The following is a 14,516-nucleotide window of genomic DNA, read 5'->3' on the forward strand; positions in this document are numbered from 1 at the left end:
TCAACACTGTCCATTCCTAACAGTGCTAGATAGATAATATATTGTGAACAGCAAGAGATCAGTTTTGGTATTTGGTTTCCATAGTAAGGAGCAGAAAATGGATTCATTCTCAAAAACCTGTTGCAGTAGAACATGACTAGTAGGAGTGTTTGCAGAAGGTATTCCTACATGTTTGTATATTGGTGTGCATCCAGCATGGGGATGAGAACACACAGCCAGGGCCTCATTCAGAGGTAGTGCTAAACCAGAGTTGAATGTTGCAAGAACGAGCTGTAATATATAAGAATGAACTGTGGTGAGCTTTGAGCTTGCATGCTCCTTCTCCTAGCACACCTGGTGTGGCTGTGAGGAGGCATTCAGAAGCTTTTACTTAAGTTTTAGATTAAATGTGGCTGGTCAAAATGCAGAAAAGCTATGATTCTTCCAGTGTTAACTATGGTTTGTCGAACCAAGACAAATTCAAACCCTAGATATGACCACTATCAAAATAAACTGAAACTTTGAAGTCCTTTCATATAGTTTCTTCCTCGGGTCATGTGACTTTGAGCCAGATCTAACTGGAATTGTGTGGGGCTAGTTCTAGGGTAGCAACTGGGGTTGAAGGGAGGAGAGTTCTCAAAACCATTATCCCAAAAGTCTCCTACAGTGTTCTTCTGGCCAAGAGTGGCAGTCATTTGGGTGGCTGGCAGTCACATTTCCTCCTAGAAGACAGAGTGACTTTACATCATTGTGATAGTTTCATTTTGGGTGACTTTCCTTTTTTTGGGATGGTGGCTGGTGGCACAGCATAAATACAATTGCAAATGGAAGTGCTTTCCATGATTGTGAAAATGAAAGCAGAACTCAAAAAACCTAAAAACAAAGAAGTATGCCAACATTATGAGCCAGGAGGAAGATAGCTGACGAACTGATGATAGGGTGTTGCTGTTTTTTAAGAGTCTCTGTAGAATACTCATGAATACCAAGCCAGTGGGAAGCTCGCCTATATCCCATGAAAAGTAGCTAGATGTATTGGATAACCATGACCTAGTCATGAATTCCCATGTATGATGGTCCTGTGTTACAGCTGAAGGGCTTCTGTGAAGCTGAATAGTTGTGAGGCTGGGGAAAAAAACTAACTTAGGAGGATTATACCCTGCTTTAACCCAGGAGGTACATTTTCTCTATTAAAATTTTACTAAATCATGAATACAGAACAATTATAATCCTCTTTAATGGCAGTACAGTGAGAAGTAATTTATTTCTGTAATTCTCCTTGTCCTTGGTTCAGGATTCATGATGTACATGATCTTTATAGTTGGCCATACTTCCTGCAAATTGATTTCTCTTAAAAGGAAGAGCCATTTTTACAGATATTACTTATTTCTTCTTTATAATGCAGGTTTCAGCTTTTTACCCTGTTAACAACTCCTTTTAACTAGTAATGTTTTTATAGCTCTTCAATAATGAGATCCATAAAAGCACCACTTTCAGGTAGTTTTTGTGTGTGTTCGCTTGTCCAGATATGCAGCATCAAATTCCCATGTCACATTCCGCTTTGAGTTCAGCAGTTACTGGTAAATTGCAAGTCCAGACTCAGCCTTCCCCTCCCCTTCAAATCTCCTATGTGATGATTAGAATAGCCTGACCAATAATAATAATAATAATAATAATAATAATAAAATTTATATTTCCCCAGCCACTCTGGGCGGCTTACAGTACAACATATCTAAAAACATAATAAAAAACACCAATCCTTTAAAATATGTTCAGAATCTCTTATGTCTGGAAGTGAGCTGGTGAATTTGCAACCCTACCTGTCCAAATCGTAACATTCTGCATTACAATTCAATTAGAATGTATTTTAAAGGCATGGGGGGGGGGGGGTTGTTTCAGGCCAAAGACTGGATATATTGAACTTTTCGGGATAGCAGCCAATGTATCTTGGGAAGCTGGCCCAGGGCATCTAATAATAAAGTGAGGAGGAAATTAAAGAGTCGTGAACCTAACAAACTGCATGCTGTTCTGAAATTTCTCAGGCACCTAGTAGTCTGGTCAGGCATTCCTTCTTCTTGCTCAGTCTTTTTCAGGAATATATGTGTCTCAGTATAATACTCTTATGGTAAGACTATTACATTGAGAGCTCTTAAAACCTTAGTGAAATTCTCTGAGATTTTCAGGAATATTCAGAAAGAGAGATGAATTTCCAGCACTACAAAATCTACTGCTTCAGCCAAAAGCATTATGAGCCCCGAGCCGTTTGCTGCATTCTTTACCTCTTGAGGTTTTTTTCAGTTGTTTCTTGGATGGCTGGGGTGAGATCAGGCATGGATATTGAAACTGCAAGCTCCTTCCTATGTACTTCTCACTGCAGGGAACAGAATGGTGCTGAGCTATGTCTGTTTGGGGGGCAGGATTTCTCTATGGCTGTGAGAGAAACCTCATCGAACAGGATCAGGACCATGCTGCCTCGAAATTTGTGCAGAATTTATCTCCCACTCCAGTCACTTCAAATTCTCTGTAGAGAATATTGAGGGAGAGAGGCACAAGTCCACCCTCAAGCTTGCCCCAGATAGAAACCAAGCAACCACTAAATAAAACAATAGTTGTTGGCTTAGTTGTTGGATTGTTACTTGCCTGACCTTAAATGTTTAGTCATTATTTTACTTATTATATTTTTTATTCTCATTCCTTCAGAAGGAGCCCAGGGCAATGTACAATGGAAAAAAAACAGAAAAGAATGTGTCAAATAAAATTCAGTACAAATAACCACAGACATCTATACATTATCAAAACCATTAAATTTCAGAAATTGCTTACAACTTTTATCAGTATAATTATCCTTAAATCAATGATTTGAACAGATTATTACAGTTGTATGTTTTCAAAAGAAGAAGAATGGTTTTCAAAAGAAGTTAGTGTATGCTTGGTGTTGGTTAGATCCAGTTATGGGCCCATCAGCAATACAGGAGGTGATATTTTTGTGTGTAAATCTGATCAAGTATGGCAAATGCCATTTAAGGGAGTTGCGTCATATCTCCTCATTTTCACATAATCAGCAAAAAATAAAAAATAAATACAAATGCATGTGTGGGAAAGAGATGCACCTAGATTGGGACTTCTTATCAAATCTGGTGAAAATGCTCTAAAATCTAGCTATCTTGGTTACATGGCCAGGTGTCACTGTGACAAGCACTTCCACTTGAGAGACCTCTCTAGATCATAAGGTTGCTTGTTTGATACCTATGAGGGGCTCCTCTTTTCTGAACCAGCATAGATTTATAAAGATTCGTTATTGCTGCTTTTGTCATGTTCATTGCTTAGTAGGGCGGAAAGGATTTCTCCTTCTTAGAGTAATGTTGGTTGAGCACTTAAGGAATTCTGTTTATTGGATCTTGTTTTATTTTTGTATCTGATTTCTAGCATGTTTTTGTTGTTCATATTTTATTGATTTGTAAATCACTTTTACAGACACGTTTCTTTGTAGAAAATGACTAATGAATGTAATTGTAGTAAACAAAAAAATGCATAACCTGAAAACTGAAAGCTTCAAAGCAATCGTTGATAAAACAACTGCTCTGTATGTTGTTCGAAAGTTTCTTTCTGAAAACATGTAGGTTTGTTATGTGATCTCATTTCCTTACATTTTATGGAAAGCAACAGAAATCAACAATTTATCAAAAGGCAAACAATAAAAAAGAAAAATATATATGAATGTGATAATTTATTGTTTACTCGCTATTTAATTTGAATCCCCCTTTCTCTTTAATTTTCAGTGGGATGTTCTCAACATTGCGTTCATGCTGGCATCTTTGGCTTGGATACACCATCAAAGCAGTACCCATCTTTACTACTAATAACTAAACAAAGAATGAGGAGATTTGTCTACTGCAAGGTGGTTCTTGCCACTTCTCTGATGTGGGTGCTTGTGGATGTCTTTCTGCTTTTATACTTCAGTGAATGTAACAAATGTGATGACAAGAAAGAGAGATCCCTGCTGCCTGCTTTAAGGGGTAAGGTAAAGTTTGAGGAGTCTGCAATCACAATTTATTCTTCATAGTAACTGTTGACCTATACTGCTAAGTGTGGCTGTCATCTGAGATCACGATTCCTTAAATCATTGAATTTGAGTCATTTGCCGACAGCTACACAATGATCTCTCCCCCCCCTTTTATCTTTTTAAATCTCATACCCACTTCCTAAAGAGTTTTGTTGATACATGGGCATTCCTAACAAGATTTATGCGTAGCCTACTATCTAAGGCCTTATTGTCTGTCTTTACAGTTAAATGCTAACCATACGATCCCCCAAAAAGCAACTCTTCAGAGTTGAGTTTCAAGTCCCAGTCTGGTCATTCTGTAATGATTGTCAACTGTGGAGTGGGTGTGGGGAGAGAATGTGTAGTAAGATCACATTACTGTAGCATGAGAAGCTTATGCCCTTGAAGAGACTATTATTTTGTAAGTTAAAAGTATTGATGGGTGCAGATGCATTCCAATATGCTTTAAAAAGATATTGTTCCATCAATTATGCTTTTAATCCTAGTAAATTTATTAAAGGTTTTCCCATTTAGACTCTGGAAGGGTCAAGTTTAAGGAAAAAGCAATTGCACAGAAGCAATTCTTACTTAAAAGACTCCCCACAATGAATGCTTGCTTGCTTGCTTGCTATTATCCTGTTGTACTGAAAATGCAAACTTTACATTTAAAAAGCTTTTAAAAGTTCTAGAAAGCAGTTCTAGAAAAGGTGTACTATCTCATTAAAACTTATTAGCATAAATCACAGATTGGGGACATGTAGCCCTCCAGGTGATGTTGGAATCCAATTTCCATCATGCTTGACCCATTGGACATGCTGCCTGGGGTTGATGCGAGTTGGGGTCCAACAACATCTGAAGTGCTTTAGCTTTCCTACCTTTGATACGGATTATTTAGAATAGTATTCATGTGTCCATCTGTAGTATTTGTTTGATTTCAAGTAGTCAGGTAAGCACAGTTGAATTCTTGGATATCGCAGATGCTGAACAGCTCCTATGAAACAAAGAGAGAAAATGTAATTAGGAAACAATTTTCATCAATGAGTAGCGAAAAATAATTAGACAAATCACAACCTAAAAGAAGGAAGTAAAACTTGTTTAATAAATTAGTCATGATCAATTGTTCTTCCTAGCTCTTAATACAGTGTTTATAAAAAGGAGGAAAAGTACTTTGAGCCTCTAATGGGATTAGGACATGTCGCATCTTACTGGCCCCATTTAACTCCTGCATTTACACATCATTGGAGTGTATACAGGAGAAGAATGTAAAAGCTCATCATCATTTATGATAAATGTTCGCTTCAATTGATCTACTGATTTGTAGTCCAAACCTGTGAATAAATCAGTCCTCCCTCCCGTTTTGTATTGTATGTAGCTGCATCAAGTTGCTGTCTCTGCTAAAAGTTGAAGTGGCTGATGGATCGTTTCAGTATGGAATGATCAGTTTGTCATCTCCTGAACTGATTCAGCCAGCTTAGTTGGCAAGGCAAGAGAAGCCTGGTTCAGCAAAAGAAAGAAAAGAGTTTGCTTCTGGGGAAGGAAAGGAAAATGCAGAGTTTTGTGTGTGTTCCTCTTTGCTGAGCCTTAAACACACACCCCTGCTATTATGTTGAATTGCACATATGGCTAAGAATTCTAAATGCTAATATATTGGAGTGGGTTCCTTCTAACCTAAACCGAGAAGCTACTTCATATGCTGTGTTAATAAAGATCCCTGCAAAATAGTTCCTGACAGAATATTAATTTGTATTTATTCTTAAATATTCTTAGAAGCACCGATTCTGTGCTGTACTTTGTGCTTGGGTGGTGTCCACACTCTCTCATATTCATGGGTTTCTCTTATTTCTTGAAAAACATTGTGTTGGGATATTACAATTTAAGTATTGCTTTTAACCAATTGTGGCACTTTTCTGTTATAGTATTAGCCTTGCAAATGCTTGTCTGTTGTAAAACCTATGATGCCTTTGCTTAAGAATATTTTAGTTTCCAAGAAGTTCTTCAAATGATGAATTTTTTTTCCTGCTGAAATTGAGCCAAAATTTAAGACTTCCACCAGTCTTGGAAGTGAAGTTAGCCATCTTTATTTGCACCTCAGGCAGATTGTATTCTTTTGTTCAAAGCTAACAAAATTAGGTGTGTTGCAAGCCTTTGGCCAGTGGTGTTTGATAAGATAGACATCCCTGTTGAAATGTTAGATTAAAAGTTCAACTGAGGCAAGCACAGGTCCCCTGAATAGGTCCTCCTCAAATGGACCCACACTGATTTGCACTGGTCTCTCTATTCTGCTGCTCAGAACTGACTGGAGGGTGCCTCTCCTCTTTGTTCATTCTGACATTACCAGATTTTGGGTGGTGTGAGCAGTTCCCCCGCAGAGGGCATCAAGCTGTGGGGTTGAAAATAGAAAAGATCCATAACTGGAAGATCCATTTGGGGGTTCCAAATTTTATTCTCACTCAGGGTGCCTTGTCTCCAAGGTTTTTGTCATTGTGAGAGAATGTCCTCAGGAGTGACTGGAACACATATTTCAAGGACTGGTGAGGAAGGCAATGTGTGACATGAACCTTCTGAGTGACTTTGTGTATTTAGATTATTAAATTGTTTATTGTATGCTCAGCTTGTTGCCACCATTTTGTGGAACTAAAGTGGTACAAGCAGCTGAACAGTGGCTGTCTTGGATCTGGGATAGGATAGACCTATCAGGTGTTCCTTGATTTGAAAGGATTCTTAATGATCCCTTTGAGGGTTATGGTTATGACTAATTTGAACAAAACAATGTTTGCAAGGCTTTAAGTAGAAAGGAAGCTGTTACCTCGGTGAGATTTGAGGAGAAATACTGAACTGTACTGCAAAATGGGTTGGGATTATCTATAGTGGAATTGTCTCAGTGACAGAAGAAGAGACTTGGCTTTGGAGATAAGCTGAACTTGATTTTAAACCTTGGCTGAGAAAACATTGCTGAGATCTTAACTCCTTTCCATGTAGAGCCAGTCTGTTATTGGAGCAAACACATGCATTTGATCATGCGAACTCATTACATTATGATCAAATGGTTCTTCAAAGGGTGAAGTGAGGGAAACCAAAGGAAAGGATTTCCCTAAGCTCCACATTATTTGCTGTGAAATGTGAAGCATCTTTGCTCGCTCTCCTGAGATGCTATCTGTGATATCATTTACACTGTTAATTAGTTAGAGATGGATTTGGAGATGGGTATAGATCTCTTGGTTATTTATTTATTTAGCTAAATGCTGCTGCCATTACTTCTTCTTTTTTCCTTTTTTGCCTTTTTGACAGGCATCATATACTTTTCTATCTCGGAGGCAGCATTAAAAAAAATACATTATGCTATCAAGTGTGTGTGTGTGTGTGTGTGTATGCTATACAAATGCCCTTACCAGCTCCACTCTGTGGAAGGCAGACTCTGTGGAAGGCAGACTATTATTCTCCCCTGACTAAGAGGTTTGATATGCTGCTATATCTCCTTGATACTCTTTCAAAGTGATTCCAGCTCTAAGAAATGAAGAAATTAACGGTGTCTTATCGCAATTCCATGGCATTCTGGGGAGAAAACACATTTGTAGTATTTTATCAGTTTAGACAAGTGTAACATTAAGAATCAAAGTGATAGGCTTACAGAGTGGTTATTACACCACTGATAAAACTTTATGATCCATTTACAAGGATGAAAATGAAAACATAACTCTGCTCATCCTGGTAAGTAAGCACTGTTAGATGTGGGGAAATATTGATCTGTTTGGCTGCTCAAGGCATTAATGAATTGAGCATTTTCTGTATCTCAGAAATGCTGAAACCTGTGTAAACAACGTGCTGCTACACTTTCCTTAACCTTTATGTGTTCATGTGTTGAATGACACTTCCACAGTTGAAGCTCTGCAATGAGGAACATTGACTTTATTGGAACTACCTTTGAATTGAACAGTCTCAAATGTCAGTATTATCATTCCTGCATCTTTCCCCCAAGCGGATAAAACATTGCCCATTTTACTGAAAGGTGTAACTAATTTTTTTTTACTCATTAATTTATTTTCAGCACTTGCCTTCTGTGTTTCTAACAAATATTTACAATGAAAGATAAACACAAAACAAAACAAAACAAAATCAGTGGAACCAACAGCATCCTTTTACAAAATAGACAAGGGAAAGCAACATAAACTAAGCTGAGGAGGAGGATTTACAAAAGTTCACTAAAATATAACAGTCTTTGCCACCATCTAAAAGTAAGCAACAAAAGGACCAGGCAAACTCAAACCCTCACAGAAAAATTTCCCGAGCAACTCTTTCTTCTCCACTCCCCACGGTGTTGTGAATTTGGCTTACTGCTCAAGGTGGACCTTGATTTGTTGGGAAGGGTGCTATGAGCAGCTCCATCTCAGGCTGGTCAAGTAATCTTGGCAACTGTGACAGAAAACCCCCACAAACACCTCTTCCATTCCCTGGTGGTTTAGAAGCCTGTAACGTCCAATAGATTTAGTATAACTATAAATAAGTTCTAGTTACAGGTAGGTAGCCGTGTTGGTCTGCCATAGTTGAAACAAAAAGAGAAAGAGACTGGAAAGAGAAGTTGCTTCAGAAGAGAAGTTGCTGAATTGCAACTTATTACCAAACTTAAAACCATGGAGAGACCTGGTCTGAATAGAGACATTGGATTCTTATCTCATTATACATTATACATCTCACCCCTTGCTTTTCCCTGTAAAACCAATTGTGGTCGTTAACAGTCGTCAACAGGTTTTCCACACCTATCAGCCAATCACCCATTCCCGCTACCCTTCTGAGTAATACCCCTCCCCACCCTCTCACTATATATAAGGGTCTGTTGACTTCTGTTTCAGTATATCTGAAGAAGTGTGCATGCACACGAAAGCTCATACAAACTTAGTTGGTCTCTAAGGTGCTACTGGAATGATTTTTTTTTACTTATAAAGAAGTTAACTGTTAACTGAAAGAATTCTATCTCCTGACACAACTTTTGTTTTATCAACTTTGTTCTGTTAAATAAAACTTTCTTATTTGCTCAACTTCTGCCTGAGTCTCAAAGTATGAAAGTTTTACCTCGCACAAAAACCATAAGACAACTTGTGGTGGTTATAGAGTATATAGAATTATACAGAGGTGGGATCTGCCACAATTAGTATACAGAGCAGTGGGATCCACTTCAACTGTTGACAAGAACAGTTGATTTGCCTCGGTGGTAGCTGTGGGATCCACTTCAGTTGGTGGTAGAATGGTGAGATTCCGCTTCACTAGAGATACAACTCACACTGTGCATTGAGCATGTCATGTAGTTTGGCCGTCAGTTGTACCACTCTGACTCAAGAATGCTTTCTCCAGAAGCCTCACATAATGTTGAGATAATGGTCTTCTTTATACCAGGTTAAGACCTCATTTGCCCAAGCCTTGTAGATTTTTTAAAAGTCTGGTTAAGACTGGCACATTGGCATACCTGAGTGCTCAGTTCATTTTTGCTGTGTTATGCTTTTAAATTCATTTTAGCTGCTCTGTGAATCTTATGGGTGAGAAGTGGGATGTGAAATGTTTTAAATAAAATAAAATGTCACTTTAAAGCTCCTATAATATTAACGATATTTGGCTACTGGAATACAGAAATGGCCTTGATTTAAAAATCCTCTCAGTATTAATGTATTTTATAATTTTGGACCACTTGAAAAGACTATTTAAAGTTAAATGATAGAATAATGAATACTATTGCTCTTAAACAGCCCTTGTTTCTCGAGTACCCACTTCATTTGATTTGTCTTAATTTGTTACTACCCCACATTTTGATTCACATTAAACCTGTTCTGTGAGACTTATGAAAATGTATACATTTAAATAAGGGATGGAGAATCTGTCTTGATGGACTACAACTCCCATCAACCTTGACCACTGGCCTTGCTGGTTAGGCCTAGAGATTGAAGCTACCTTGATTGCCATGATCAGTGATCTTTGTCAACTGAGAAGAAGTGGGATGCACAGCCCTGTTGATTCTCCTTGCCTTTTCAGAAGCTTTTGATATCATTGACCATGGTATCTTCCTGCACTGCTTACAGGATTTGGAAGTTCTTTGCTGTGGCTCCACTCCATGGGCTGCTCCAAAGAATATTTGGATGACTTTTATTTGCCCTACAGGGAGTTATACTGTGGGAGTAAATTTTGTTACCCATGCGATTTAACATCTATTGTATATGAAGTGGTTGGTAGCAGGCATGAGGGGATTTGGAGTTATGTGCCATCAATAAATTCAGGATGCAAAAGGAACAATGACATTTACGGAAAGATGAAGGGGGATTCACATGACACCCTTCATGTGTTGAAAATGCATAGGAGGGGGGTTGAATTGTCTTGCTGTGTTCCCCCTATTCTACACCAGCAGTTTGTGCTGCCCATGCCTACAGGTGTTTGGTGGCTATGTGATGAAGGGGTTCTTTCCACCTGTGTGCATAGGTGTACCTAGATAGGGCTCCTCCATGGGATGAGGAATGTGGACATAGATTAAACCTTGTGTGGAGGAGCTCTATGCACATATTATGGTCCATGTGACAACCAGGCACATGAGATACAGGTTGGTGTCAGGGATCATAGTAGCTGTCGTGATTTCAAAGGCGTGTTCAACATGCGACTCCCCCCTGGGGAAATTTACTCATCCATACTAATTTATCTTCTCAGAAAAAATTTGTTGTTGTGGGATAAGAGGCCAGGTTATCTCGATGCATCAGAAACTGATTAAAGAACAAGAAGCAGGGCAGGAATAAACTCAGATTCCTCACAGCAGGGGGAAAGAAAGCAGTTGGGTTCCTGAGAGATTTGTTTTAGGCTCAATGCAATTACATAAATTATCTGAGTCAAGGGCAAGCAATGAGAGAGCCAAATCATTCTGGTGACTAAAGAGCTCTCCCTCTCTCCCCCAAACCTCCACACCTCTTCAGACAGAGGAATGGCAAATGAGGTTTAATGTAAGCGAATGTAAAGTGCTGCACATTAGGTTCCGGCGGTTGACGCCATTACGGGTGGTCGTGGGCTGCTTCGGCTGCGAAGCACCCAGTCCATCCCGGGGGTTAGGAGCCCTGCAGCCGCATAGCGGGGCTCCGGTTGGGGTGCGGGAAGAGCGTCCCGCACCCTGGGCTCCCCGGCTGTGCCCGTTGTGGCTCCGAACCCTTCCCCCGCTCCCCCTGTAAAGGGGGAGTGGGGGTGAAGGGACGACGGAGCCGGGCTATAGGGGACATGCCCCAACCGGGATGTAAATGCGGCGACAAAGCCTGTGATGAGCGTCTAAGTTCTACCTGTCTTTAACGAGCTGATAAGAACCCAGAGGCTGTGAGTAATTGATTGACTCTTTGTATTCCTGGAACGATCTGGGGGAAAGAAGAAAGGCAGCCCGCCTCCCTCCCTTCGGGAGAGGAAAGAAATTAACTCTTTAAGTGACTGCTGCTACAACAATCGATAGAAAGTATCTGGAATTTTAAAACTGAGACTGCTAAGATTTCCCTTCGGGGGTTAACTGGGGAAAAAATATCTCCATTTGAAGTTTTGGTCTTTATACTCCGGCTTCGGAGAAATGGCGACGACTTGGACTGTCGTGGGAAAAAACTGAAACAAAGGAAGGAAGAGACAGGAACTGAAACTTGATACTCACCCTCCCTCCTAAAATGTTGGACTTTGTGCTCGCACTGGTATTGAACTCTGGTTTAAAGGATGAGGAAATGCTCACTGTCTTGAAGCTGGAACTGCTTAATCGAAAACTACAAGTTTTGAGTGGAATTATAAATAAAAAGGACTTACTTTCCACAGAGGAGGCTTTTCAAAAGTTTTACACAATGGAATCAAACCTCGGCAAAGAGCTGGGAGGGGCGCTTGAAGGATGGTTTGAAATGGCTGGGCAACTCCGAAAGGAAAAGGAACCGATTTCTGGGGGTGGCAGCCCTGGAACGGGAAAATTTACAATATCCAGACTCCGAGGTGGCAGCTCGGGGGCAAGGGACATAGAATTAAGATTTCTACAAGAAGAAGAAGAAAAAGAAACGGAGGAACCCAGAATGGAGGTGATGAATACCCTGAGGCTCGATGCGGGGTTTGTTGTGGATGTTGCCTGGATCTGTGGACACTCAGAGGAAGACAATTGGAGATTTGGTTCTGGTGAAAGACAGAAAAAGACAATGGACAGAGGGGGAGTGGGTTGAAGTATTAAATGTATAATCCAAATGGTCTGCCATGGTATCCGAAATCGGAGTGTGAAGTCTGTTAATTACAAGTTTATTTTAAATAAGTAAGGAGATATTGAATCTTAAGTCAAAAGCAGCATGATAAAGGATAGAAGAAATAAGTTTAGCTATAAGAATATTTGGTTATGATTTAGGTTATAATGCAAAGATTAAGATAATTGTGTTTTTTCTTTTTTTTAAGTAAAGTTAAATTTTTTATAGAGATAAGTTGTTAAGGAAATAGTATATTGATTTAAAACCGAAGGTGAATAGGCGGGGGAAGTCAAACGTCAAGATTCAGAACAAGAATTTTTTTTTTTTGCAAGGTATATAAATAAGAAGAAGAATCCTGACATTATGTGTATTTGTATTTGTTTTTGTATTTGTAGGTGTGGGGTTGGGTTTGTGTTATATTATGAAAATGCTAATAAATTCTGTTTTAAAAAAAAAAAGTAAAGTGCTGCACATTAAGACTAATGTGTGTACAGTGAGTGCTTGAATTGTTTGTACAATCCAGCAAAGGCTGGAGGACCCAGTGATGATGTTGGGGGGAAATGAAATAATAGTTGAAGGATCCTAGCTGCTGTTAGCTTTTGTCTTGGGCTAGCTAAGAGATTACAGAACTCTCTTGATTCTGAGAACTGCAGACCTTCCAATTTTCCCTGTTTTCCAGGGACATCCCTAATTTAGAGGAAGCCATCACGGTTTCTGATTTGATCCCAGAATCTCCTGCTTTTCTTTAAAGGTAAAGGGACCCCTGACCCTTAGGTCCAGTCATGTCTGACTCTGGGGTTGCGGCGATCATCTCACATTACTGGCCGAGGGAGCCAGCGTACAGCTTCCGGGTCATGTGGCCAGCATGACAAAGCCACTTCTGGTGAACCAGAGCAGCGCACGGAAACGCCGTTTACATTCCCGCTGAAGCGGTACCTATTTATCTACTTGCATTTTGACATGCTTTCGAACTGCTAGGTGGGCAGGAGCTGGGACCGAGCAACGGGAGCTCACCCCGTTGCAGGGATTCGAGCTGCTGACCTTCTGATCAGCAAGCCCTAGGCTCTGTGGTTTAACCCACAGCGCCACCTGCATCCCCCTGCTTTTCCTTAGGATGTCCCTATTTTCATTAGAGAAATGTTGGAGGGTATGGAACTGAGCTTTTTTGTTATTGCTTTTCCTATCAACAGATTCCTTTGTTGTTGTGGAAACATGACCCTGTTTAGGTGTATGAGTTTTACCCCCTACAGAAATGTTCTTTGTTGAGATTCCTGCATTGCAAGATGTTGGACTAGATGGCCCTTAGGGTCCCTTCCAACTCTACTATTCCATGATTCTATAAGTGATTGGTTTTGCTTGTCTCTTTATGTGAGCTCTGGCATAAAATCTAAAACTGTCTAGTTGTGTCATTGAATATGAACGAGGCCATTCCTTTTGAGAAAGCACTTGCTTCTCTAAGGATTGCTTCAGAATAATTTTTGTCTTTCAGCGTGTTTGAAGAATGCCTGCAAGTCTTTCCTGTGATGAGAATAAGTAAAATTCTAGTCTTGTCATATTTGTTTCTCCTGTGTGTCATGTTCAAGTCTTTCTGATTTTAGGGTTTCCATAAAGGGACAATTTTGTGAGTTCTCCCATGAAGCAAAGGAATAATAGGCTTCGGGTCCGGATTGAGATACCCCCTTTTAGTTGATGTGAGAATTGTTCACACTTCAACCTCTCTTCTGAAATGCAATGCTTGTAAGATGGACAAAACTGATCTTGTCCATGGTTAGGTCTCCACCTTCAAATGAACTCCTGAAGCACATGGATTCCACTGGATGATATTGGTGTGTCAGAGTGACTTTTGTATCTGGTCATATAGCACTAGAATTGTGCTTAATCGCTTGGGGATGCACAGTGATTGAGTTGTCTGCAATGAATGGAAGTTTAGATAAGATGGTGACTCGAATGTACAGGTTGTTTTATTTTCCTTTTTAATCACAGTGTGAAAATCGCCTGTAAGTTGCTTTCCCTTGTCCAGCTTCAGTTTGACAAAAAGTTTCTTTAATGAAGTAATAAAGTATCAAAGTGCAATGCCAGCCTGTAGTTCATATCTTATAGGGCTGGTACTTATATCCATACTGCACAGAGCTTTGTGACAAAGCAACAGCTTGCTATGAACAGAAACACTTATGTAACCTTCTGTTTAGAGTAGACATTTACAAGTGCTCCAACCCCATATAAACACAGTATGTGGTCTAGGTGGAATTCTTGTAGTGAGCTCTTTGTGACACATGAACCCAGCTGGGATG

General features: G+C 39.7%; 1 protein-coding gene across 2 annotated transcripts in view; it reads left to right on the top strand.

Annotated features, from left to right (window-relative positions):
* The window catches only part of GALNT13 (polypeptide N-acetylgalactosaminyltransferase 13), a 143,734-nt gene that overhangs the window by 14,219 nt on the left and 114,999 nt on the right, over window positions 1-14,516 (top strand). For both annotated transcript variants that reach the window (XM_033165124.1, XM_033165134.1), the window contains exon 2: window positions 3,756-3,992. In XM_033165124.1, the coding sequence (XP_033021015.1) occupies window positions 3,851-3,992 (142 nt within the window). In that variant the 5' untranslated portion in view covers window positions 3,756-3,850. The remainder of the gene's footprint in view (window positions 1-3,755; window positions 3,993-14,516) is intronic.

This window comes from Lacerta agilis, chromosome 1, assembly GCF_009819535.1.
Source record: "Lacerta agilis isolate rLacAgi1 chromosome 1, rLacAgi1.pri, whole genome shotgun sequence".
Lineage (NCBI taxonomy): Eukaryota > Metazoa > Chordata > Lepidosauria > Squamata > Lacertidae > Lacerta > Lacerta agilis.